Source organism: Hyperolius riggenbachi, chromosome 1 (assembly GCF_040937935.1).
Source record: "Hyperolius riggenbachi isolate aHypRig1 chromosome 1, aHypRig1.pri, whole genome shotgun sequence".
NCBI classification, from domain to species: domain Eukaryota; kingdom Metazoa; phylum Chordata; class Amphibia; order Anura; family Hyperoliidae; genus Hyperolius; species Hyperolius riggenbachi.
The window spans coordinates 578,054,702-578,078,814 of NC_090646.1; the positions used below are offsets into that span (position 1 = coordinate 578,054,702).

General features: G+C 46.8%; 1 protein-coding gene across 2 annotated transcripts in view; it reads left to right on the forward strand.

Annotated features, from left to right (window-relative positions):
- The window catches only part of ACOT12 (acyl-CoA thioesterase 12), a 119,566-nt gene that overhangs the window by 24,518 nt on the left and 70,935 nt on the right, over nucleotides 1-24,113 (forward strand). The window contains exons 2-3 of one of the 2 annotated variants that reach the window (XM_068247953.1): nucleotides 7,095-7,348; nucleotides 11,167-11,236. In XM_068247953.1, coding sequence (XP_068104054.1) covers nucleotides 7,156-7,348; nucleotides 11,167-11,236 — 263 coding nt within the window. In that variant the 5' untranslated portion in view covers nucleotides 7,095-7,155. Of the gene's footprint in view, nucleotides 1-6,893; nucleotides 7,349-11,166; nucleotides 11,237-24,113 lie in introns of those variants that run through there. The other variant, XM_068247951.1, reaches the window with a different exon arrangement.

Consider the following 24,113-nt stretch of genomic DNA (forward strand, 5'->3'; position numbering starts at 1 on the left):
CCCACCTGTGATGTATCCCACCCACCTGTACCCCACCTGTGATGTATCCCACCTGTGATGTATCCCACCCACCTCTACCCCACCTGTGATGTATCCCACCCACCTGTACCCCACCTGTGATGTATCCCACCTGTGATGTATCCCACCCACCTGTACCCCACCTGTGCTGTATCCCACCCACCTGTGCTGTATCCCACCCACCTGTGCTGTATCCCACCCACCTGTGATGTATCCCACCTGTGCTGTATCCCACCCACCTGTGATGTATCACACCCACCTGTACCCCACCTGTGATGTATCCCACCTGTGATGTATCCCACCCACCTGTACCCCACCTGTGATGTATCCCACCCACCTGTACCCCACCTGTGATGTATCCCACCCACCTCTACCCCACCTGTGATGTATCCCACCCACCTCTACCCCACCTGTGATGTATCCCACCCACCTCTACCCCACCTGTGATGTATCCCACCTGTGATGTATCCCACCCACCTGTACCCCACCTGTGCTGTATCCCACCCACCTGTGATGTATCCCACCCACCTGCGATGTACCCCACCTGTGCACATAAAACATACACAATGACCAATTATTATACATCAATTTATTGTAAAAAATTAATACATTTAAAATCACTCAAACTTGAAACTCCAAAATAAACACATTTCAACAAAACATATTAAAAACCAAACATTCACCCTCGTCCAGGTGGTGTGGTAAAATTCTCAGTTGGTCCCTGTTCCGCAGTGACACTACCCTTGGCCTGGTTGCATACCTCCGCAGGGGCATTAGTGGAAGCACATTCGGGGGTTCCGGAGTCTCTCTTTCCTCCTGCCGCACAAAGTTGTGGAGGATGCATGCTGCCTTCACCACGACAACTGCGTTGCCCGGTTTCAGCAGCATGGGCGTGTGGAACACCCTCCACTTTGACACCAGGATCCCAAATGTGCACTCCACCATTCTCCTTGCACGGCTCAACCGAGCATTGAAGTGTAGCTGGCTGGCATCAAGTCCCCTGTCTGGGTACGGACGCATTACATGGTCGGACAGGGCGAAGGCCTCGTCCCCCACAAACACATAGGGGTAGGCCGGTGCCCTTGTCCCAGGCCAGGGTCTGTCACGGGGGAGACGCAGTCTGCCTTCCTCCATCAGCCGGCAAAGGGTCGTACGCTGGAAAATTCCAGAGTCATTGGAACTACCGTACGACCCCACATCCACGTACACAAACTTGTAGTCCGCATCTGCCACTGCCATTAGAACAATGCTGAAGTATTTTTTATAGTTGAAATAATGGCTGCCACTCCCCACGGGTTTGTGAATCCGGATGTGTTTCCCATCCAGTGCGCCAACACAATTAGGAAACTTGCACTCGGTCCAGAAGCCCTGGGCGATCTCCTCCCATTTCGTGGTGTCCGGCACAGGCATGTATCTGGCCCTCAGTCGCGTCCAAAGGATCCTCGAAGTCCTCACGACGATGCCTGCCACCGTGCTCTTCCCAATACGAAATGTGACATGTAGCGATGTATATGTTTGTCCAGTTGCGATGTACCTACAAGAGAAATAATCGAAATCAATTTTTCATGTCGTTACAGGAGAAAGGTACAAGACAAGGTGGCGCAATATACGGGATGCATATGTGAAATGGCTACGGAAGAAAAAACTTGCCGAACGAAGTGGCAGTGGCGGGGGAAGGCGACAAAAAGACTACCAATTTGCCAAGCAATTGTCTTTCATCAATGCAAGCCTGGAACCTAGACTGTAAGTACCACTACTGTGGGCAGGAACTGAGAGCTCATTTACCATGACTTCGGCCATGTATTGCTATGGCCTCAATTCCCATGGCTAGCGAACTTTTCTCACAAGCTTTATCAAATGTTGGGTAGAAACGGGTGATAAAGTGATTGCTAGTGTTTGCTAGCTCTGTGAATTGACGCCACATGCTGTTTGGCACACCAATAAATATTTTTTTTATCTACAGGACTGAAGACAATTTGGAGCAAGAGGAACCGACCCAGGAGGCACGGTTCAGCAGTGAGGAGAGCTTGGTGGATGATGACGTCGCCGATGTAACCTATTGCCCCGAGGCGAGGAGTAGGAGGAGGGAGTCCTTAATCACAACTCCGTCCTTTGATGATGACTTGGCAGAAGAGAGCTTGGATGTTGAGGTTGCAGGACCGAGTGTGGAAGAAGCTGAACCTCCACAATCGACCGCTATGGAAGCTCCAGGGGAACAAGAACAAAGTGAGGAGCACCGAGAGACTGCAGCACAACCAGCGCGCAGGGCAACCCCGACACAGGCCAGAGGACGGGAAGATGCTGCCACACCACCAGTGAGGACCACCACACCAGTGAGGCGTCGAGGTACCCTCCCCCCAACAAGGAGAGAGACAGAGTCCGAGATGTCCGGGGCTGTCTCCGGACTTCTCGGGATTCTTCAGAGCCACCAAACTCTCATAACCCGGCAGTTGCAAGATGAGGACAGGGGCCATATCATGGAGCAGTACAAGTCCCACATCACTACACTGCAATGTGAGCTCGACACTGTACATGGGCACTACAGGGACGAGCTTAAAATGATGCATGAGATGCACAGAGGAGAAATCGACCAACTGCGTGCGCAGCATCATCAGTCGGTGGGCCAGCTGCAGAACATGATGCAGCAAATGCATCAACAAAGCAAGGAACTACTGAAATTGCAGGCACACCCGTGTTTTCACACTGTGATGTCTCTAATACCATATCTTGAAAAGGTGCCTTCACAAAACCTGATGGCGTGCCATTCCAATTTGCTGGAGGTGATTAAACAGCACATGGACACGCCATTATTGCAACCACCAATTTTTAGACCCCCACAACCAACAGCGGTGCCCACCTGGCAATCATCACAGATGTACACCGGCTACAGAGGCAGTCAATATGGGCCACCGCTGTCAGGGTCCAGCTCATCCACGACCAGCACCCAAGAGAGTCCAGATTTCCAGGCAGCAACTCCCACCTTTTCTAGTAGTGGTGCCGATACAATTTGAAAAAAAAAGTCAAATTGTTCCTGGACATGCTCCTCTGAATACCTCCGATCCTCGGAGGAAGGATACCATCACAGGGCTTTTTAACTTTTGGTTTTGCTGGACTTGAACTTTAGGGCCTGGTGTCCCCGAAAGACACTACCTGGGTCACAACCTTGTGCCTGTTGCACTGCACCTGTAGTCCTGCACCTGTGCCTTTGATTACTCTTGTTCCTTACTTTGTTGATCCTAATCACTTGCACAAGACCCTTGGAGCCATGGGTGAAGGACACCTTGACTGGTCGGTGAGAGGCCTAGCCTTTTCACTGACCTGTGTCCTTCATCCATGGCTCAGAGGGTCCTGTGCCAGTCGTTAGGTTTTAGAAGCACTAATAATTTAGGGCCTGGTGTCCCCGAAAGACACTACCTGGGTCACAACCTTGTGCCTGTTGCACAGCACCTGTAGTCCTGCACCTGTGCCTTTGATTCCTCTTGTTCCTTACTTTGTTGATCCTAATCACTTGCACAAGACCCTTGGAGCCATGGGTGAAGGACACCTTGACTGGTCGGTGAGAGGCCTAGCCTTTTCACTGCCCTGTGTCCTTCATTCATGGCTCAGAGGGTCATGTGCCAGTGGTTAGGTTTTTGAAGCACTTCAATTTTAGGGCCTGGTGTCCCCGAAAGACACTACCTGGGTCACAACCTTGTGCCTGTTGCACTGCACCTGTAGTCATGCACCTCTGCCATCGGTTCCTCTTGCTCCTCACTTTGTTCTTGTTCCTAACCACTTGCACAAGACCCTTGGAGCCATGGATGAAGGACACCTTGACTGGTCGGTGAGAGGCCTAGCCTTTTCACTGCCCTGTGTCCTTCATCCATGGCTCAGAGGGTCATGTGCCAGTGGTTAGGTTTTTGAAGCACTTCAATTTTAGGGCCTGGTGTCCCCGAAAGACACTACCTGGGTCACAACCTTGTGCCTGTTGCACTGCACCTGTAGTCATGCACCTCTGCCATCGGTTCCTCTTGCTCCTCACTTTGTTCTTGTTCCTAACCACTTGCACAAGACCCTTGGAGCCATGGATGAAGGACACCTTGACTGGTCGGTGAGAGGCCTAGCCTTTTCACTGCCCTGTGTCCTTCATCCATGGCTCAGAGGGTCATGTGCCAGTGGTTAGGTTTTTGAAGCACTTCAATTTTAGGGCCTGGTGTCCCCGAAAGACACTACCTGGGTCACAACCTTGTGCCTGTTGCACTGCACCTGTAGTCATGCACCTCTGCCATCGGTTCCTCTTGCTCCTCACTTTGTTCTTGTTCCTAACCACTTGCACAAGACCCTTGGAGCCATGGATGAAGGACACCTTGACTGGTCGGTGAGAGGCCTAGCCTTTTCACTGACCTGTGTCCTTCATCCATGGCTCAGAGGGTCATGTGCCAGTGGTTAGGTTTTTGAAGCACTTCAATTTTAGGGCCTGGTGTCCCCGAAAGACACTTGGGCAGCTATGCCCTACAACTCTTCCAGCACAAAGTTGGTGGTTGGTGTTCCTTAAAACTGACCGGGCTATACCATAGATATGTTATTTTTTTGTCTTCCATGTTGGAAGAATGTTTCCATGTTGGAAAGTGGTTGTTTTTGCAATAAAAAAATTTGTTTTTACATACCTCAGTGTGATGAGTAGTTGTTCTTGTGGTGTGACTGCTCTCCTGAACGTGGTATCCTTCTTCCTAAGGTCATCCTTCACCATCTCCAAAAGGGTATCAAACCTGTCAGGAGATGTAAAGGAAGAAGCTGTAAAGTATGTTGTGGGACAAGGTGTTGGGTGGAGGATGGGGGAGGTGTGTTTACAGAGGTTTGGGAGTGTTGTGGAGGGTGGGGGTGTAGTGTATAGCTAGGTATACAGGGGTGTGGGGGTCAGGGTGGTGTGTTTAGCTAGGTATACAGGGATGAGGTGTTGTGGGGGTGAGGGTGGGGTGTTTAGGAATGGTGGGGGTTGGTGTATTTAGGCCTATATACTTACAGGGGAATAGACATCCGAGTGTAGCTGTAGAACTTCTGTGGGTGTCGTCTGAGGTCCCGGTAGAGGGCCTGGAACTCTCCCTTCCTCTGCCTCCTGGCTAGTAGAGGGTGCACCCACCATCTCCTGCGAGGAGCACGCCTTCTCCCCACATAGTAGTAGGTAAACAACAGGAAGGAGAGAATTCCCAGGTAATAAGCGTAAAAAATGACTGGATCCATGGTCCCAACTGCTGTCTCTGTATCCAAGGATGGTCTCCACACGTCCAGCTGTCTCCAACAATGACCCCAGAGCTTCTGCTGACCTCCCAGAACCCCAGGTATTTATACAGGTTGTTATCTCTTTAAGAATCCGGATCCGGACCGCAACCGTGTTCATACCGCACGGAAACCGTATGCAACCGGACCGGATCCGGACCGGATCCGGACAGGAACCGTACGGTTCAGGTCCGATCCGGCTCCGGTGCGGTCCGGACATCCGGTGCGGTTTTTGCAAAACCGCAAGTGTGAACGGGGCCTAACTCCGAGGTTGTGCAGATAGGTGCAGCGCCTCTGACAGAGGCGCTGCACCTATCTGCACAACCTCGAAACTCGTTGCATAATTTTATGTGGAGCACTGATTATAAATCTATATTTTTCTGGATACCATATATGGTGGTTGTCATATATATTGAGGAGACGGATCCACTCTGGTCCTCCAAATTTTTATTTGGTTTTAACCTCCTTGGCGGTAACCGCGCAGGTTTTCTCCGGCCCTGCTGGGCCGATTTTTGTTTATTTTTTTTTTATTTTTTTGCTGCACGCAGCTAGCACTTTGCTAGCTGCGTCAGCACACCGATCGCCACCGCCCCGCGCTCGATCGCCGCTATCCGCCGCGCGCCCCCCCAGACCCCGTGCGCTGCCTGGCCAATCAGTGCCAGGCAGCGCTGAGGGGTGGTTCGGGACTCCCAATGACGTCCCGACGTCGGTGACGTCATCCCGCCCCGTCGCCATGGCGACGGGGGAAGCTCTCCAGGAAATCCCGTTCTTTGAACGGGATTTCCTGATCGGAGATCGCCGAAGGCGATCGAAGCGGGGGGGATGCCGCTGAGCAGCAGCTATCATGTAGCGAGCCCTGGGCTCGTTACATGATATAAGAAAAAAAAAACAAAAAACTGCTGCACTGCCTCCTAGTGGAATTTTTTATACCGCCAGGGGGGTTAATAGACTACTAATTTTTATTCTGCTGGTGCCTCTGTAACTACTACAAATATCATTATCCACCTGGTGGATGGGTGTGTACACCCTTATTTTTCTTCTACAGAGAGCGACTATTAATATCCCCATATGCGATTGGAGTGATTGCCTGAGGTCGGCAACCCAGACTTGTGAGTATATCCATATCTGCTGTACAAATTGAAGATTACTTTATCTCAACAATAATACACTATTGGGGGCTCTTTTTGTCTTTTAGTACTTGGTTTTTTTGTTTTTGTTTTGTTTTTACGTTGCAAAGTACTTCTTGCCTGGGGGGATGAAACGGAGGCTACTATTGTATCTCATCAGTTTATTTTCACCCAGTATTCCTTTAACTGCAGCACTGAGCCACAAAGCTTCCATTGCTATTGCAGTGTGTCCTGTAAGTGGATCTGCAGAACGTCACTGCTGCTCTCACATGCCACACACGCCCAGACTTTCCCTGGTACTGGCATTAGTCCCTCTTCCTATTACCAGGCATCAATAAGAGAGGTGTGAGGCAAGGTGTGGCACGATGCCACCATGGAGAGCTGCCAGGCAGCTCGAGTGACCTGGTACTGCAGTGCACGCATGTGACCTCTGCACAGCTGTGAGCAGCCTGTACTTTGTATTCCTGTTGGAAAATGACCGTAGAAGTGTGACAGTTGCTGCAGGTATCTCACAGACACATACACTTCCCTCCATCATTCACAGCAAAGTGCCCGAGCCCCGCGTCTTATCGCTGATTGCCTCCGCTGATAACTCATGCTGTGCCTCATTACAGAGTCCGTAGTGACAGCCATCAGCCTGATATGTATTCACTGCACACAGCACTTGGCAATTCATGTTCTCGCTGCTCCCAGATCCAGGACTCCCCTCCCGGCCCCCCGGCACCTGCTGCAGAAGTTTGTCAGCCTCACCCGCATGCTGCTGTCCGGGGACTCGCCTGATGGAGCGACCAGCGCTGCCCGGAGAGACTGCACAGCCCTGGCTTCAGGATATGAGATGGGCGAGGTGCAGATGTGCCACACCGTCTTCCCCTGGCACTCCAACCACTGCGGCGAGCTGAGTGCTGGACAGCTCCTCACATGGATCGACACCACGGCCTGCCTAGCAGGTAAGACTGCAACCAGCCTGCATCATTAGTGGGTTCAGCTATTCTTCACTTCTGTATCCCAAAGTGCTGCTAAGCCACTGTGCTATTGCTACCCATGATGTCAGTGCATGTACTAATTGTTATTGGGGATTGATAAAAAAGCTGCATGGAACTGGGTAAGGAGACATCAATTGGAATGTACCAAAAATCTGACTTGACAGCAAATCTCAGCTACATATTATGACTTGTGTACTGCTGGCATACACAATGCAAACACGTTCTTTAGTTATTGGTCACTCCTTTCACAGATAAATATGTTGTCATACAATATTGATAGGTATCCCTTGTTCAATTCTACCTCACTGTTCATAAGAAAGATCTTAATTTAGATTTTAGCAGGGTAATTGACTGTACTACTTAATGCAATATAAAGCTGGCCATACACGCATCGATTTTTTTTTTTTTTTTTTTTTTTTTTTTTTTTTTTTTTTTGCTAACTGATTCCATTGGCATTATTAAATCTGCCAGTTCTCTGTGAACTGCATCGACCATTCTTTTGATAGATTTGTGCCAAAAATCTATCGAGTTAAATATTGGTCGCAGTGGTAAACTGATGGCCCATAGCGCTGCACTGTTTCAAACAGTGCAACTCTGCAGTTCAATAGATTATCATTGATTTTTGGTGAAATGTATTAAAAATCTGTGTGCAGTGTATGGGGTGGGTATCAACCCCTCATTCTTCAACCCTCTATTTTAAATTCAGATCAGAGAGGAATTGATCTGTTGGACAAAAACTGTGTGTGTGTGTGTGTGGCCACTTTAACTCTGTGCAGTCTTCAAACCCCTGCCACTACACCACCTGCTGATACTCGGGTAGTTTATGTATGCTTTACAAAAAAAATTGGTCACGTCTCTTTGATAAGGTAAGCTTGAAACTTGACAATCCTAACCTTCACCTGACATGACCACTTTTCTGATAGCAAAGCCTATCCTTGACCCCTTCCTGAAGTGTAACCCTATAATCCTCCCTTAACCATAATCTGTTTGTTCCTGATTCCCAACTATGCAATGGGGACCACTATAGAACCATGGCCGGTTCTAGACTTTCTGCTGCCTAAGGCAAACTTATGAGAATGCCCCCCCCCCCCCCCCATTTTAGGAATGATCGCACAGCACCACCTCACTTACCATCAGACTCCTCACACAGCACAACAAGCTGCTTTTCCCCAATCATGACCTCTTCACCTTGCTTTCAGGGGCGTAGCAATAGGGGGTGCAGAGGTTGCGACTGCATCGGGGCCCTTGGGCCAGAGGAGCCCCAAAGGGCCCTCCCTCAACTACAGTATTAGCTTTCTATTGTTGCAGTATTCATAATAATCACCTCTATAGATACTATGAATACTGGTAATCATTAACAATCTGTTTCCCATTCCCTTCTTGCACCTCTGACACTGTAGTTGCCATTGGCAGGTTTTGGTGCACCGTATCAATTGTTATGTATAGAGTTCTTGGGGGGCCCCATGTAAAACTTGCATCAGGGTCCTCAGCTCCTTAGCTACGCCACTGCTTGCTCTCATCTCACTTTTCCTCCTACTCTTACTGCTGTTAGTGTAAATGCAGTGCAAAAATGCTGCCCCTGTAATCTCTGCGCCTGATGCAAATATTTCACCTTGCTTCATAAGAGAACCTCCCTGTATATAAAACATAATTCTAATCACAGGAGGGGGGGGGGGGGGGGAGTATAACCCATGTTTGGTGTAATATCTGCCTGTGTCTGGGCCATAGTTACAGCACTGCAGGCTGGTAAATGAAAATATAAGCAAAATATTCTGTAGTCTGCCTACGCCAGCCAATCGGGTTCTTGTTCGATTAGCTATCTTAGTGGTTTTGGTGACATTTAAGCAAGTTGTCTTCATGTTTTGAAAATCAGCTTTTCATTGCTTCCCAAATTGAAAGAAAAACCGGTAAAATTATTACACAGAGTTCCAAAACCCCAAAGAAACCCAGCAGGAGATCAGTGGAGAGGTCTCCTGAGAAACACAAATGCGATTCCTATTACCTTAGCATGCCATAAACAGCAAAGCAATAGCAAGCTAAAAGACACCACAAAGTAGATACCACACCTAGAGGGCACAACAGCTCCTTTGTGGCATAGCTGATACTCTACCAAGGCTAGTTAGTGCAGGCATCAGATGTGAAGTGTGGTGGTAGGAATGAGAACCAGAGATTACGATGTACAAATGAGACCCATTACATCAAAGAGCAGCTTCCTCCAAGCTGGTCTCACTCCAGGCACAAATGGTTTCCTAGATCTGTCTAGGCACTCTTACTCTGCATGTTCTTTATACTGAAGTGACTCTTTAACTATGCACTTGAAACAAAAAGAAAAACCGAGAGCCCAATATAGTGCAGTAAGTCTAACAATTGTTGGCAAAATAATTAACAGATGTGGATATACTCACAAACACGGGTTACCACATAGGCAACCACTTGAAATGCAGGTGGGGAGTATTAGAACCTGACCCCACTCAGGTTTAAGAAGTCGCTCTCTGTAGATAGAAAGAAGGGGACAGTCCCCTCCACCCAAGGTAGACTATATACTGTGCAAATTTGGACAGAGGCACCAGGCAGGTTAAAATGATCTAAAAACAACTAAAAAGGAGGAGTACAGGTGGACTTACCTCCTGAAATGATGGACAATCGAGATTGTTCAAATCGCAAAAAAACAATCTGTCGCACAGAGGCGCATTGCCACTATTGGACCTTTTTGAGCTTGCACTCCTTGCCTGATGAAGCGGGTTATACCTGCGAAACGCGTTGCGGAGTGCCAAAATTGTTTTTTGCGATTTGAACAATCTCGATTGTCCATCATTTCAGGAGGTAAGTCCACCTGTTCTCCTCCTTTTTTGTTGTTTTTAGATCATTTTAACCTGTCTAACTCTTTAACTAGCTTCTGTCAAATCAATCCCCTATAAATACCTGATCTGGAACTGAGTCCTAACCACTGGTACAGCAACCCTGCAGCCATAAGAAAGTGGGGGAAGCTTAAAGTAGTACAGGTAGAGGACTAGCAGGGCAGCCAGACAATGTACAGTATATGCATACATGCAAAAAGGCGTTGGGAAATTTAGGTGTAGGATGAAGCCAAAAAACCCTGCTATTGCAAATTTCCTGGGGTTGTTAAATTACTATTCCTCCTCCAGGCTGCCATGGGATCTGGAAAGATGCTATTGCTGGCAGCTGATTTGCACTGTTTTTATTTTTTTGTGTGATTTGGGCTCTGTCTTTGCTGGTGCCCAAATTGCCCTCCTGAGCACCACTATAGCCATAGTTCACCTTAGTCTATGGCAGCGCCCAAATGCCCAGCCCCTATTTGCATGTCTTGAATTATTGCATTGTTTTACAAGGAAATACATGTCAGTCTCTCCTTCTCCTCTTCCTCTCACTTCAGGTGATATACTGAATTACACCTTGTCCTATGCATAGCCGCCATCATCAGAAACTTCCTGGATTTAGTTTTTCCTGTAGAATATGAAGTAAATTGGCTGTGATGGGTATCAAGTGGGTATGGGAAGAGGATTATGGCTTGGTCTTCACCTGGAAAATTGTATACTGTGGAAAAGTGATAATGGCAGATGGATTTCAGCCTAGATTAATCTTGTAAATTCTGTGTCAAAATGTCCACATACAGGTAACTGCCAAAATCTTCCAAAATGCTGGTAGATCTTTCATGCACAAGCATCATAATTCAGGAAATGGCAGCTGGGATGTGTTTGTGTCACTATCCTCTATGTACTCTATGAATTCTGTGCTAATCCAACCTTCCTGTTTCTTTTAAGCTGAGAGACATGCCGGGATGGCCTGTGTGACGGCGTCGGTGGACGACATCCAGATTGAAGAGACAGCCAGGTACCACATATCTTATCTTGGCGATACAAGTGAGGAGGTCTGCTGTTCATTTTAAGAGAAAATCCAAAAACCTACTTTTTGTGAAAGTGTAAACACATGTAACTCTAGACAAAATCTTTAATGGCCAAATGTAGATAGTTCTTGCAAGCTTTCAAAACCTGATGCTTCTTCTTCAGGGATGATGCAGAACTGTACCTGAGCCATAGAGAGCTGGATGGCATGTGCCATAGGAGACCTCAGAAATGGCTTGTTAATGTCCTCATGTCTTTAGTGTTCTGAGACTGATATTATGAGGTCCCTTAGACACCGTTTAAGGTCACTGTATGGTCACTGGTAGTCTAAGATGAGAGAATGGTCAGAGAAAGTGGCAGTTGGGCTCCCTGACACCCACTGGGCCCCAGGCGCCTGCCTTGGTTGCCTTGTGAATGCTTCTGCTCTGACCAGAATAGTTGGGATGTGTGCAGAGGTGTTTAATAATATGCATGTGTGTTAAAGTATCCATCTACCTATTAGGTGTCTAAATCTGGTAAGGAAAGGAAATTGTTTCAGTGTAATTTTATGAAATTATTCAAGAGCCTGGAGGAAGGATTAATGCTGAACTAAGAGTTCTCGTTCCGATTGTCCTTGTCCACATCCATTTTCTTTTCCATGCAGTTCCCCTTTGTATTATTATTACTAACCCTTCCTGTATATATGGACAGACTGTGGTCTTCAAAATTCTCTAATTTACGACTGTATTCCGCCAAGGTTACCCTCCGCGTAGGTACGCTACAAGGATACTTCAACACAGGAACATGTTTGTTATTCAACCCCTCTTCAGACATCAAAATCCTGTCCTACTTCTTAGCCTGTTGGTCCAGTGTTGCACGGGCTGTGTCATATTGAATGTAATCACATTGTTTATGTACATAGGAAGTTTATTATTTCCTATTTCCCATTTCAAAGTGGACAAGAGTCCAGGAATTAATAATATCCGTGGCAGATTGTTCTCTTCACCTAAAAGTCATTTCTGCTGCCTGTCTCTGGTATTGTGTATCTGGGCTTGTGCTAGTAACATCCAGCTCTCCATGGTTCTGATCCAGTTCCTTATTATGCCTGAAGAAGAAGCCTGGTATATTAAAGCTTGTGACAAAACTTTCCACAGTCATTAAATTTACTGCTATATCAACTTTTGTTTCTTTGGCTCTTATCTTACAATCAGAATAACTGCAGAGCACAATGTGGTGGCCTCACTGCCAGCAGCAGCTGATTTTTGTTTAATTAGTGAGATCAAATTTTCAAGACTTTGTTCTACCGTTAAAGTGAACCCGAGGTGAGAGGATAGGTTTCCTTTTAAACAATACCAGCTGCCTTTAGAGATAGAGAGATAGATTAATTGACAAGATCATATTGGTGTCACATCTTCAGCACAACAGTCAGGCAACTGGCATTTTGATCTGCTGTAATCTGGGCAGTTAGCTGATCTGCTGAGTTACTTGGAATATATTAGAGCCAGCGAATTGTCACAACAGAGGGGCAAACAGCACTATAAAGAACAGAAATTATTATGAAGGCTGCCATATTTATTCATTTCAAGTAATACCAGTTGCCTGGCTATTCTGTGGATCCTCTGCCTTAATACTTTATGCATATGCTTGTTCAAGGTCTATGCCTAAGAGGGTATTTTATTTTAGTATTTATATAGCGCCGACACCCGGGCCGGATTTAAGACTAGGGCACCACAGAATTAAGGGCAGGTGGGCAGCAGGCTATACTGGGGGAGGGGTCACCTGGCTGCCTGTACTGGGGAGAGGGGGTCATCAGGCTATCCAGAAGAGTGGGAAGAGCTTCTTATACTAGAGGTAAGGGGTCATCGGGGTACTGTTACTGGAGGGAAGGGGGGGGGGGGGCATTATGCTGTCTAAACTGGAGGAGTTGAGGGAAGGGTTATCCATCTACCTATACTGGGGGAGAGGGAAGGTCATCTGGCTGCTTAGAATAGAGGTAAGTGTCAACAGGGTACCTATACTGGAGTGAGGGAGAAAAGTTCTCTGCCTATATATCCGGGGGGAGGGGTTATCATCTGGCTACCTAAAGTGAAGGGGGCGGCTGCTGACAGTGGCCTTGGGCAGTAAAGAGTACAAATCCGGCCCTGGCCGACACGTTTCACAGCACTGTAGAGTGTATATAGTCTTGTCACTAAGTGTCCTTCAGAGAGGCTCATAATCTAATCCCTAATCTATTTCTGACATTTGTCAGATCTGGCAAGATTAGCTGCATGCTTATTTCTGGTGTTGTTCAGACACCACTGCAGCCAGATAGGTAGATCAGCAGGGCTGCCAGGCAATTGGTATTGTTTAAAAGGAATTAAATATGGCAGCCTTCATATTAATCTCACTTCAGTTGTCCTTAAAATGGAAATCGCCTGTTATGCTGGGCATATACGGTGAGTTTCTGTGCCGGAATCGAGCCGGCTCGTCCCCGAGGGCGACTGGATCGATTCCAGCTCGTCCCTGCAGGCACTTATCGTCCCCTCGTTTTCTTCTATTGTCCGCCCGTGGGGATTGAGCGCGGAATCGATCCGGCGCGGTGATCGGACACGTCGGAAATTATCAGTCGAGCCATCAGCGGCTCGATTGATGAGAAAAAACTCAGTGTATGCCCAGCATAACACCCATTTCCCCCTCCTTTCAAGTTTTTAATTCCTGAAATGAGAACAGTCAAGGTTGTGGTGGCTTTTTTGATACATTGGCCTGATAAATGCAGATGGATGAAAAATCCTCAGATGGTGAGCCAAGCCTACCTAAGTAGGGCAGTTCAAGATAAGATAGAGTACAAGGTCTTAAGCAAGACTGGGCCTTGTTCCAGCACCCTGAAGCCTCCATTGCTCCAGTGAAGTAAACTTCAGAAGGACTACTCCACTGAGCTCTGCTGGAGATGTCCCAGACGTTGGAGAAATGGGGAAAAGCCTCTAGCTATTTTGCTTTGAGAGGAATTGTTTAGTGTTTCCAAGCAGTTCTCTACTAAACAGCAAAATGAAATGTGCCCAGTATTCTCTGTCAAGTGTCAGAGGCTCCCAGAGCTTGTAATGAAGGTTTGAACAGTGTTGCCAACCTTTCACGTTGTTTTTTACTGACAAATACCTAAAAATTTACTGACAAAAGAATTGTTTTTTTACTGACAAAACCCCCTGCGCCGCGCGCAATGGACGTGGCCACGCAACAGAATGTGGGCGTTGTCATGGGTGGGGCCAAATATACATGATTTTAATATTGCTGTGAAAGGTCTGCCAGGGAAGTTTAAGCTCTGCCAGCGTCCCCCCCCCCCCCCACCTTTCCCCCAAAATACATGTAATCTTACAGCATTTCACCAAAAATCCACGTAATCTGGCAGAGGTTCTTCCAAAATACAGATATGGCAGTGGTTCCCAAAAAATAGATGTAATCTGGCAGCAGCGATTCCCCCAACATACACATAATCTGGCAGCAGTTCCCCAAAATACATTTAATCTGACAGCAGTGGTTCCCCAAAAATAGGTAGCCCCAGGTCTATAGGTGTCCCCAGAACAGGTGGCCAGGGGGAGAGATGTCCCCAGAACAGGTGGCCAGGGGGAGAGATGTCCCCAGAACAGGTAGCCAGGGGGAGAGATGTCCCCAGAACAGGTAGCCAGGGGGAGAGATGTCCCCAGAACAGGTAGCCAGGGGGAGAGATGTCCCCAGAACAGGTAGCCAGGGGGAGAGATGTCCCCAGAACAGGTAGCCAGGGGTACAGGGCCGGTTCTAGACTGGCACATAGTAGGAGGCAACATGTTCGAGGAAATTTGCGGTGACTAAAGTGGGCATGGCAAGTAAATGCACATAATGAGAGACCGCCTTTCACCAGTAAATGCACGTAATGAGACAGCTTTTCACCAGTAAATGCACATAAGAGACAGCTTTTCACCAGTAAATGCACATAAGAGACAGCTTTTCACCAGTAAATGCACATAATGGCAAACAGCCAGTGTCCTCAGTATATGTAGCCAGCAGATATATGTGCCCAGTATATGTAGCTAGAGGTATATGTAGGCATTGTTATATGTGCCCAGTAGATGTAGGCAGGGTTATATGTGCCCAGTAGATGTAGGCAGGGTTATATGTGCCCAGTAGATGTAGGCAGGGTTATATGTGCCCAGTAGATGTAGGCAGGGTTATATGTGCCCAGTAGATGTAGGCAGGGTTATATGTGCCCAGTAGATGTAGGCAGGGTTATATGTGCCCAGTAGATGTAGGCAGGGTTATATGTGCCCAGTAGATGTAGGCAGGGTTATATGTGCCCAGTAGATGTAGCCAGGGTTATATGTGCCCAGTAGATGTAGCCAGGGTTATGTGCCCAGTAGATGTAGCCAGGGTTATATGTGCCCAGTAGATGTAGCCAGGGTTATATGTGCCCAGTAGATGTAGCCAGATGTATATGTGCCCATGGGTAGCCAGGTGACCCCCCCCCCCCAAAGCAGGAGAGGAGCAGCTCGCTCTCCCATCCTGAACTAAGTGAGTGAGTGGCTGGCAGTGAGCGGAACTTGCCTGCGTCTTCTCTCGTCGTCGGCGTGGGATGATTTGCCGCTACTCTGGTCTGGTCCAGACCAGAGCTGCAGAACTTCCGGTGCAGGAGTGAGACGGAAGGTAAGTCCCACCCGCTGCCAAACGCCACTGCCAGCCACTCGTCACTTAGATCAGGAGGGGGACAGTCAGTGAGGAAGGGAGAGCACTAAGGTGAGAGAAGGGGAAGGGGGGGGGGGGGGGGAGATTGCCCCCCTTCTCCACCGCTGCCCACAGCTCTCCCTCCACTGCGCTGCTGTCCTCCTGCAACAGAGCGGGTGGCCAATCGGCCGGCCCTTTTACGGACGCTGCTGAATTCCTTACGGAATTCACGGGCAGCTTAATTTGTATCAAAAATTACGGGCTGCCCGTAAATTAACGGGCGGTTGGCAACACTGGGTTTGAACTGAGGCTGAAGAGTCTGCAAAAGGAGGGTTTTTTATTTTGCTTTCTTCTGTCTAAATATGGCTCGTTTTTAGAAGCTTGCCATATATATGTGAGGTGTCAGCAGCTTCAGCACGGAGGCTATGGAATCGAAGTGAGGGCACAGACATTTACTAAAGTGGAGAAGAGTTGATCACAATAGCAGTCTGAAGGACATTTTCCTTCCCTGGTTCCATAGTCCATCAGCCACAGTGATAAGATGGCAAGTGAGAGGGAATATGGGCACGGTGGCCATGCATTGGCACTATGGATAATTACCATGTTAGGCTCATCAATTAAGCCTCTTTTTTGTTTGTTTTGTTTTTTTGTTACTGAAGTTGGGCCTGTCATGGACTTTGCCCTCCAGAGTGAAACCATTGCATTCTTTTGTGGTGGCATCAACCCTCACCTGTGTATTCTGGCTCTCACTAAGAGAAGACCACACACTGTGCATTATATAAAGCAGGGGTGTCAAATTCAAATACAGAGTTGGCAGAATTGAAAAATTGGAACCAAGTCGTGGGCTAACTTTCATGTTTATTCGCCACCTCGCTCCCTTATAGAGTTCACCAATTTCTAATTGCCCCCTCCCCTGTACAGTTCCCTGGTATCTAGGTGCCCCACTTCCTCCCCTTGACAGTTCCCTTGTGTCTGGTTGTCCCGCCCCCCTCCCCTGCCCCATACAGGTCCCTGGGGTCTAGTATCCCCCCCTCCCCTATACAGTTCCCTGGTGTCTAGTGCTTTCCCTCTCCCTCACCCATATGGCTTCCTTGGTGATCTAGGGCTTTACCTCCAATATAGTTTCCCTTGTGGTCTAAAGTGGGCCAAACATAATGCAAAGCAGGAAAATGACTAGGCGGCCAGATTTGGGCCACGGGCTACAGTTTGACAAGTATGCTATAATCTATTACATTTCTTCAGTGCTGAGCAGTTGGTAGATCTACTCAAACATCACTTCAAGTGATCAGTAGGGTGCATTACCAATAGATCTTTTCTGGCAACCTAGTGCAACTGTCCTGCAGGCTACATTGCTGCTGGAGTTTTAGTGTCAATGGATAAAAGGCTTGCTTGGTGCCTATCGGCTGCACCAGAAGGACCTAGGTTCTCACTGACTGTTCTGAAAAAAAGTTAAAGCAGCAGTAATCCCAGTTGTTGCATTGGGTCATGTCAATGCTGGTGAATGGTATGTGTGAAAAGCACCAGTCCAAAAGGTCCAACACATTCTCACTAAAGGCTTTTAAAGTGAATTGGCCCAGTGAAGTTTGCTTTGTCAACATTGTATGGTGGGCAGTGGCGGCTCCAGCTTCAAATTTGGAAGGTGGGGGTGCACAAATGGGGCACGATTGCTGGCTGGTGGGGCCCATTTGGGTGATCAAAATCGATGTTTGTATGGTGAGCTTAAGATATATTTTTTTTTTTATTTTTTTGCCCAACTCAGATAACATTAAGGCTAAGTAGTTCAGCAGTGATAGTAACCAAATGTAAACATCACAAACAGAACTCAGGCTTTTGAGCAGATTGTCCAAATGTTGGTGCTATTATTGAAGAAATGTTACCTACAGATGTATTGGCTAGTTTGCAGGCATGGTTTAATCTTTACTTCCCAGCAAGCTGCTCCTATGCGGACAAATCATTCCAGCCCCCAGCTTGTGTCTGACAACTCTACAAGCAACGGAGGGGGAAGAGGCAGGAGGGAGAGAAACGCTGTGTAATTCTTTCTTAGGACCGAAGCATGGCTGAAGACTAGTTTGCATTTTACAGACAGGAAGTTTTTCAATCAGGGTTATCTGTAAAATGCAAGCTCTAGTTTATTAGTTCATTTAAAAGAAAAAACCGTAAGCTTTCAGCTTGTGAGCCTTCTTCAGACCCATTTCCTGTTGTCTGACAATGTTAGAACAATCAGAAGGAAGTGTAGAGATATTTTTGCAAGTATAAGTGTCATCCAGATACGTTAATTACAAGGGATCTTGCAAGGATTGTTGGGTATTTATAGCAAATGGATAAGCCCCTTGGTTTACTTATTGCCTACCCAGGATGTCATTGAGAGGTTTTTTTTTTTTGTTTTTTTTTTTGTTTTTTTTTACATACCCTAACTGTTTCCAGGCTCCAGCAGCAAACAGTGAACTGTATGTTACTGAGCTTGGGGGGCACAGTGATTCCCAGCGTGCACCAGTGTATCGGCCGCCAGTGGTGGTGGTTGCTGAAGTGGAGCATTATGGACTGATCCTTTATAATTCTCCTTGTTTTGAACCTACAGTACATTTATCTGTTGCACTCTACATCACTTTCATTATAACTTTTTTTTTTTTTTCATGCTAACACCTTTCAGTTTGATTGCAAGCTGTAGTAAAATGGGATACATGTTCTTTATTCTTCTGCAGTGACGTAAGATTATCAAGCTAGTTAATTTAAATGTGTCTGACCCTCCATCTAAATGTAGATCGTTGTGATGTTTCAGTAGTACTGGTCAGCGCTGTACCTCTGCCATGTTGTCACTCTAGTCTATACTTAGTCATCATGTAGTGATGCTGTGAGGAATTTAAATAAAAGATCATATGATGTCCCCACCCCTCTTCCGATTGGTTGTGCTGTCCTGAAATGAAAAGCCCTTGGCAGCTGAGAATGGAAAACTTCTAGGCCAGTCTTCTTTGGGCTGTGACCTATTTTCAGTCCACAACTCTCTTCTGTCTCCCTGACGAGAAATGTCCTTGGCTACCAGCTAAATGAATGCTTCAAATGGATGGGAGCTGGAATACGCAAATGATTTCAATAGATGTGCAGGAACATTTTCTGCCACAAAAGCTTTCCATTTATTAAGACGAATTATACAGCTTAACAAAGATTGATGCTTTACGCCGCAATATAAGGCAATTAAATAAAATGTTCAGAGGCTGTTTAACTCCTGTGGTCTGCCTGGGTCCAATGCTTTCACCCTCCTCAGAATCAACTTAATTTGATTCCATTTATGTAAGTGATTATGTGACTGGCTTATATTGGTGAACTGTCTGTACAGAACAGGATGATGATTGATGTGGGGCAGAGATGTGACTTGTCTAGATTATAGTTCCTTGCGTACAAGTGCCATTAAAAAGAATTAGATTACCCAATAGTTCACTTCTGGTGAGCCGACTGAAAGGTATGCATACATTTTTATAGCAAAACGCAACACAAACTTGGGAACTAGAAACTGTGTATTTATACAAAATAGTTTGTCCAGTGAAACGTCAGATCCAGACAGAGATATTGGTTTGTGAATTCGGGCAAGCCATCAAGACACAGAACATTGATAGTGTGCTCTTCTCCTGGTGGACTCAAAGCGCCAGAGCTGCAGCCACTAAGGGTGCACTCTATAGGCAGTAGCAGTGTTAGGGAGACTGGCCCAAGGTCTCCTCACTGAATAGGTGCTGGCTTACTGAACAGGAAGAGACAAGATTTTGAACCCTGGTTTCCTGAGGCAGAGCTCTTAACCATTACACTTTCCAGCCAATGGTCCATTGCAATAATGAGGCATTGCAGTCAAAATGTTCTTTTAAGGCCAGTGCACACCAAAAACCGCTAGCAGATCCGCAAACGCTAGCGGTTTTTGAAGTGTTTTTTTTTCTGAGCGATTCTAGGCATGTTTAGAGCATTCCCCCCCCCCCCCCTAATCCTGCCTAGCATTTTTGGGAGCGTTCTTGTGTAGCGTTTTTATATTTTGTTACAGTACAGGTGTAACTGAACAGCTTCTGCAACAAAAACGCTTGGCAGACCGCTCTGTTCTAGCGGTTCCTATACAGAATTGCCTCAGAAAGCAGCAAAAATGCTGCAGGACCCACGTTTGCGGTTGGGGGAAAAACGAACCGCTCTGGTGTGCACCATCCCATTGCAATACATCAGCCAAGCAGTTTTCCCGAGCAAGCGTTTTAAGAAACCTCTCAAAGGCTCTTTGTGTGCACCAGCCCTCAAACAAGTTGCCTGAAGTTTAAAGGAAATAAACATGGGAGCCTCCATATCCCTCTCACCTTGGATTCCCTTTATCTTTTGATGTATGCTGGAAGGTTGACCCTCCTATTGCCTCTTTATAGCTCTAATGCTGGGAATACAATGGTCGATTGTAGCGCTCGATTCTGCGCCCAATCGTTTTTGCTGCTCGATTCTGTGCGCAATTATCTTATCTTCCGCTCGTTTTTTTTTTTTCTTTTTCCATTGTCCTGAATGCAGAATCGAGCGCAGAAACGATCGGGCGGGAGATCGGAAGTGTTGGAAATTATCTATCGAGCCATTTAAATGACTCCAAATTGAGCCATGTATTCCCAGTGTTAGGTACTCTGGTGCCAGGACCTCAGTCTAGGGTGCCCGGTGTCTTATGAAGTAGTAATGTAAGGACCCAATCAATTCTCATTCATCCTGCTGCATTCTTAATGTGGGAATTACCCTGTTTAACAGATTAAGGTCCTCTTGCAACCTGTTAAGATATGTGATGATTCCAGGGCTGGATTCCTGGAAAGGCCGTAAAGGCCCAGTCCTTGGGCAGCTGCAGCCCAAGGGGGCATCTGGACATAAAAGGGGGTTGCTGCATATGAATGAGGCTGAAAAATTGGCAGCTGCACATGAATAGGGAAAACGGATACCCAAGGGAGCTGTTTGAGTGGGGCTGCATACACAGATGTTATACATGGAAGAGGGGGCTGCACATTGGGTGGGGTGCTGATGCACATGAAAGGGGAGCCATAACATACTGTAGTTGGTCTAGGGGCACAAAAAGTATAACCTACATCCCAACTTTTCCAGGTGAGAAAAGGGGTCATTTAAGCCACACCCCTGCCACATCCTTGACCACGCCCCTAGTCACACATACCATTAAGATTTCATAAGAACAATATGTTTAATAATTAAAACCACACTGGTCCTTTTCTATCCTGGTTCATTTTCCTTCATAGTAACATTTCAAAATAAGAAATGTATCAATTTAAAAGAGGGAAATAAAGTTTAGAGCTAATGAAACACATTTTTCAGTAGATAAATATATATATTTACATAGAAAGAGGGACAAATGAGGGAGAAAGAGGGACAGGGCTCCCAAAGAGGGACTGTCCCTTCAAAAGAGGGACAGTTGGGAGCTATGGTATAAATTCATATGTCCTTATAGGGAACCTAAACTGGGAGTGATAGGGATGTTTCCTTTTTAAACAATGCCAGTTGCCTGGCATTTCTGCTGATCTCTTTGACTGCAGTAGTGGCTGAATCACAAACCTGAAATAAGCATGCAGCTAATCCAGTCTGACTCCAGTCAGAGCACCTGATCTGCATGCTTGTTGAGGGGCTGTGGCTAAAAGTATTAAGGTGCATACACACATCAGACTATAGTCTTTGGAAAATGAAAGATCACAGACCAATCTTACCACCCTTCATGTAGTATGAGAGCCATACTCTACACAGTCTTTTCTATGGAGCTGAACTCCCCATCAGATAAAAATCTTTGCAAGATGCTGCACACAAAGATGCTGTACACACTCAAAAGATCAGTATCTGCAAAAGATCTGTTCCTGCCAAAAATCCATTCCTGCAAATTGCAATGATAGTCAATGAGATCTGCAGATCATCATACACACATGATTTAACTGACATTAATCTGCAGATCAGATCCACCAGGATGGATTTTCAGATCTGCGGATGATTGCTTGATCTTCAGATGAATGTCAGTTAAATCATGTGTGTATGATGATCTGCAGATCTCATAGACTATCATTGCAATTTGCAGGAATGGATTTTTGGCAGGAACAGATCTTTTGCAGATACTGATCTTTTGTGTCTGTACAGCATCTGTGTGTACATCAGAAAAAAATCTTTGCAAGATGCTGCAGAGTTCAGCTCCATAGAAAAGACTGTGTAGAGTATGGCTCTCATACTACATGAAGGGTGGTAAGATTGGTCTGTGATCTTTCATTTTCCAAAGACTATAGTCTGATGTGTGTATAAGCCTTTAGAGACACAGGATCAGCAGGAGAGACAGGCAACTGGTAGTATTTTAAAAGGAAAAATCCATATCGTTCTCAGTTTAGGTTCCCTTTGAACAGCTTACCCACTGATGTGACACTCCACCATGGAGTGGCTTAATATCCATCATCTGACGATGGTGTCGGTTTGTTAACCAGGAAGTGTTAGTTTACTCAGAGCAAAGAAAGAGAACAGTGTGTGTTCTTGAGAGAAACCAAAGCATGGTGTCTGTGTGCACTTTGTCTGTCAGAGATCTGCTGTAACTCATAAGATTAGTAGTACACAAAAGATGCTGGTTGCCCGTCACTCAGTGAGGGGGACATGATTGGGTCTGCTGCACCATATATATTAGACAACCCCGTCCTAATCCTTGCTGTAACTTGGATCCTTGTGTGAGGAAGCGTGCATACAGGTTTGCTTTAAAGGGATACTGTAGGGGGGTCGGGGGAAAATGAGTTGAACTTACCCGGGGCTTCTAATGGTCCCCCGCAGACATCCTGTGTTGGCGCAGCCACTCACCGATGCTCCGGCCCCGCCTCCAGTTCACTTCTGGAATTTCTGACTTTAAAGTCAGAAAACCACTGCGCCTGCACGCCCGTGTCCTCACTCCCGCTGATGTCACCAGGAGTGTACTGCGCAGACACAGACCATACTGGGCCTGCGCTGTGCGCTCTTGGTGACATCAGCGGGATCGAGGACACGGCAACGCAGGCGCAGTGTTTTTCAGACTTTAAAGTCTGAAATTCCAGAAGTGAACCGGAGGCGGGGCCGGAGCATCGGTGAGCGGCTGCGCGAGCACAGGATGTCTGCGGGGGACCGTTAGAAGCCCCGGGTAAGTTCAACTCATTTTCCCCTGACCCCCCTACAGTATCCCTTTAAATCATCATTCATATACAGTACACACAAGACAGTCTGTGCACCGCTTCCTTAAGCCACATTTATTTCTCCATTAGTTCACATCAGCAGGTGGATGGGCACAGATACAGTAGCCACTTGTGCTCATGTACATATAAATTGTAAACGATCTGACCTGTGCCGTGGACGGGTGCGGGAGGGTGACCAGGGATGAGAGGACTGCGCGACAGCCGTTTCGCGCCGGTGTGGCGCTTGTTCATGTGCAGGTGTCCTTGGGCAAATGGCGACGTGTACGGGCTTCCGTGATGTTACTCGGAAGCCCCACCCATCACGCACACCATTGGCTCCTGAGTGTTGGGTAGTGATCGTGCGTAAGGCTAGGGGGGAGGAGACCGGGCTGTGACGTTACAGTGGTTTGGTGGTTGCTATGCCAACAAAGGCATGCATGTGCATTAACAACAGATCGCCGTAACATGGCGCTTTAGAACTTGTGAGCATATTATCAATACCTTGTGACTGTGCCCAATTACGTAATGTGTGTCCGTGCAAACCTCTTTCAATATCTTAAACCTTGAAAACTTGTGCATTCCTTGTACCTTAATAAGAGACCGGCTCACACCGGGCCAAAGTGACTATCTGAACTATGCCTCAGTCTCCGCCTGCTTTTTACTTAAAAAGACAACTTTTATTAGACTACTTATCTAAAAACACCCTAATACCCTTAATTAAAATCACTGTGAGGTTGGGAAGGGAGATTAATGAGTAAAGAGACACAAACCTCTGGACAAATTTCTTAAACACTACATTGTGTGATCCCCACCCCCTTCCTAAATCACCACTTTCCCCTTCTTGGAACATTCCAATTGGCACCCTTCCATTCTTGGTGCCAATATTGGGGGGTGGAGAGGGGGGGGGGGGAAACCCCTACTTGCGCCCATAGAAGAGGGCATATACATTATAACGCTCATTTTTATAAGGGGATCCTTTGGTGACAGCCAGAGGGCAGGATTGCATATACTTGGAAAATGGGAAGGAAAAGGGAAGAAGGGAACGGGGGACCTCTGGTG